At 33.1% G+C, this 2783-nt stretch overlaps 1 protein-coding gene across 1 annotated transcript; it reads left to right on the top strand.

The window, feature by feature from the left end:
• The first annotated feature begins 16 nt into the window (after nucleotides 1-16).
• Nucleotides 17-1153, top strand: LOC109222701 (kirola-like). The gene is made up of 2 exons (XM_019387022.1): nucleotides 17-274; nucleotides 712-1153. The coding sequence occupies exons 1-2, from the start codon at nucleotides 88-90 to the stop codon at nucleotides 966-968; spliced, it is 444 nt and encodes a 147-aa protein (XP_019242567.1). The 5' UTR covers nucleotides 17-87; the 3' UTR covers nucleotides 969-1153.
• The last annotated feature ends 1630 nt before the right edge of the window (nucleotides 1154-2783 follow it).

The raw sequence follows: 2783 nt of genomic DNA on the forward strand, positions 1-2783 counted from the left end.
AATCTATATAAGGCCTTCAAGTTCTGAACATTTTCTCACCACTTACCTAATTTTCACAACTTATTGCTATTCTAAGGAGAACAAAATATGGGTGTTAAAGGAAAGTTGATTGCTTCAATGCAGGTGAAGTGTGAAGGGCACTCTGTTTATGATATTTTTCACGTTAATACTCATCTTATACCCAACATAAGCCCTGGTAAATTTAATCATTTTGAGATTCATGAAGGTGAAATAGGAAAGGTTGGTTTGTTTGCTAGCAAGAAATATAACGAAGGTAACACACATCCCCACCTCCCTCTATTTCTCTATATATAAAGATTACGGATGCTATTTTTCAAGAAATATTTTGAGGAAAGGAAAATAAATTCTTTTCACTTGTAGGTGGAAATTATTTTCTCAGTTAAAACAATGTTAACTGTTAATTTTATTTTACTTGCTCCAGCTAACACTTTGACATTATTATTAATCTTTAACACTCAAAAGTTTGATAAATTGTTATTATTATTTATAAATAACTTTATATTATTATCAGTGTTTAATATATGTTTTTTTGAGATTCATAAAAATAATTCCATTCGGATAATTTTTGTAGAAAATGAAAATTAAAAACAAAGGCAGAAAAGAAATATGAAAATATTATTTTGTACATATTTATATCTTTTATGAGAAATTGGACAGTTGAGCATTATTTTCGTATTTTAATAATTATAGATGGAAGAGAGATGTTTATGAAGCATAGAATTGAAGCCACCGATCCTCAGAAGAAATCAGGCACTTGGAAAGTAATTGAAGGAGATTTATTAGAATTATATAATTCCTTTACTATTAGCATATCTATTGAAGACCAGTGGACTACATGGACATTTGTGTACGAGAAGAAAACTGAAGATACTCCTGAGCCCCTTGCTTTTATGGGTGTACTCCTTGATATCACGAAAGATGTAGAGGGTCACCTTCTCAAGAAATAGAATATATATATATATATATATATATATATAGTGTGTGTGTGTGCGCGTGTGTGCTTGTGTTGTGTGATGACTATTTGGCAATATTGGCTCGTTCTAGCCAGCCAGCATGTGAAATAAATAATGTTGTGTGATGTAAGACAGTCTCCTTCTATTGATGAATAGTATTTGTAAAAGATATTGTGGAATTTTCGAGTCCGGCCGTGTTGAATGAATTTTATATATGAATGATTGAATTTGTTAGAAAGATAATATGTACAATAGAATTTAGCTCGAGGTATGAATACATTATCCTTAAGAATATTTTGCCTGTATAGTAAATAAGATAACTAGGAGTTATATGAGTTATAGTTCATTTGGTGCTGATAGAGTGTTTGGGTGGGGTCATGTGATGTTGGGAAGCACATTCACATTTCTTCTGGGAAAAAGGTCATATTTACCCTCTTGTCCATGTTTATTCTCAGTTTCACTAACGATACAAATATGCCCCTACCATTAAGAAAGTAGACAAGAATACACCCAACTCTAGCCGCCTTCCACTATGAATGGGACCCCCTCAATAAAAATACCTGGTAATTAAATAGGTCACCCTCATTTTTCTTTATTAATATTTCTTTTTCCATCTATATTTTTAATTTTTGTCCTTTTCTCTCTTTCCTCTCTCCTTTACCCTACCTTCAACCTTAGAATCCCTCCCATTTATCTTCCTTGTCTCCCACTGATGACGTCCAAATTTACTACTAAAAAGTAAAGGGACACAGTCGCACGCAATATAATTTATCCAACTATGAGTCGGAATCGAATCCCACAGAGAATAATATGTAGGGGATTAGGCGTGTAAGAGAATTATCACTTATTTTGCTAAGCCAAACACTTAGAAAATTTTGAGAAAATATTTATGTCTAAAATGTGAAAATATAAACTAACCTAGAAAGCAAGTAAAATGATCAATGGCTACAAGTATGGATACACGGGGAACTACACTGAAGTAACAATCCAATGTATTTCATGATTTTAAAAATATGATCGAGTTTATGTTAATTAGGCTCAGTTAATAATTCCATGTTAGCTTCTTCCAAAGACTAACAAGACTTCCAAATTGAATTATTGCTAAAACAATTAAGAGATTATGCACACCAGAATATGGCTACAAGTAGTTCAATCATATCATTAGGTAGAATCTATACAGTGAGGGTTAAAGCCTCATGTTCTAGTTAATTAATCTTTATCAACCCTAAATTATCTTTTCCAGAATTAATTCGAAGTTAATGGGTGAGTCGTAGGGTTAGATAATCCCTTTAGAGACATTAAAGAACAAATTTAATTATGTAACGACCCGACCGGTCGTTTTGAGCTTTTGCACTTTGATCGCCAGTTCTCGGGCATGACTTGCCCCGTGTTATGTATTATCACTAATGTAGATCGTTGGTTTTGGTTTTCAGGAAAATTTGAAATGAATTTGGAAGGACAGTTTCAGTTGAAAGCCTTGAATTTGAAAGGTTTGACTAGGAGTTGACTTATTTGTATATGAGCTTGGATTGGAGTTTTTATGATTTAGTAAGCTTCGTTAGGCGATTTTTGACTTAGGAGCATGATCGAAATTGGTTTTGGAGGTCCGGTGTAGAATTAGGCTTGAATTGGCGATGTTAGTATTTTGGCGATTTCCGGTTGATAGGTGAGATTTTGATCCGAGGGTCGGAATGGAATTTTGAGAGTTGCTATAGCTTCGTTATGTCATTTGGGATGTGTGATTAAAATTTCAGGTCATTCGGAGGTGATTTGGTTGGTTTTTTATCAAATGCATGTTTCGAAAGTTTT

The sequence above is a fragment of the Nicotiana attenuata genome, unplaced genomic scaffold (genome assembly GCF_001879085.1).
Source record: "Nicotiana attenuata strain UT unplaced genomic scaffold, NIATTr2, whole genome shotgun sequence".
In the NCBI taxonomy this organism is placed as follows: Eukaryota; Viridiplantae; Streptophyta; class Magnoliopsida; order Solanales; family Solanaceae; genus Nicotiana; species Nicotiana attenuata.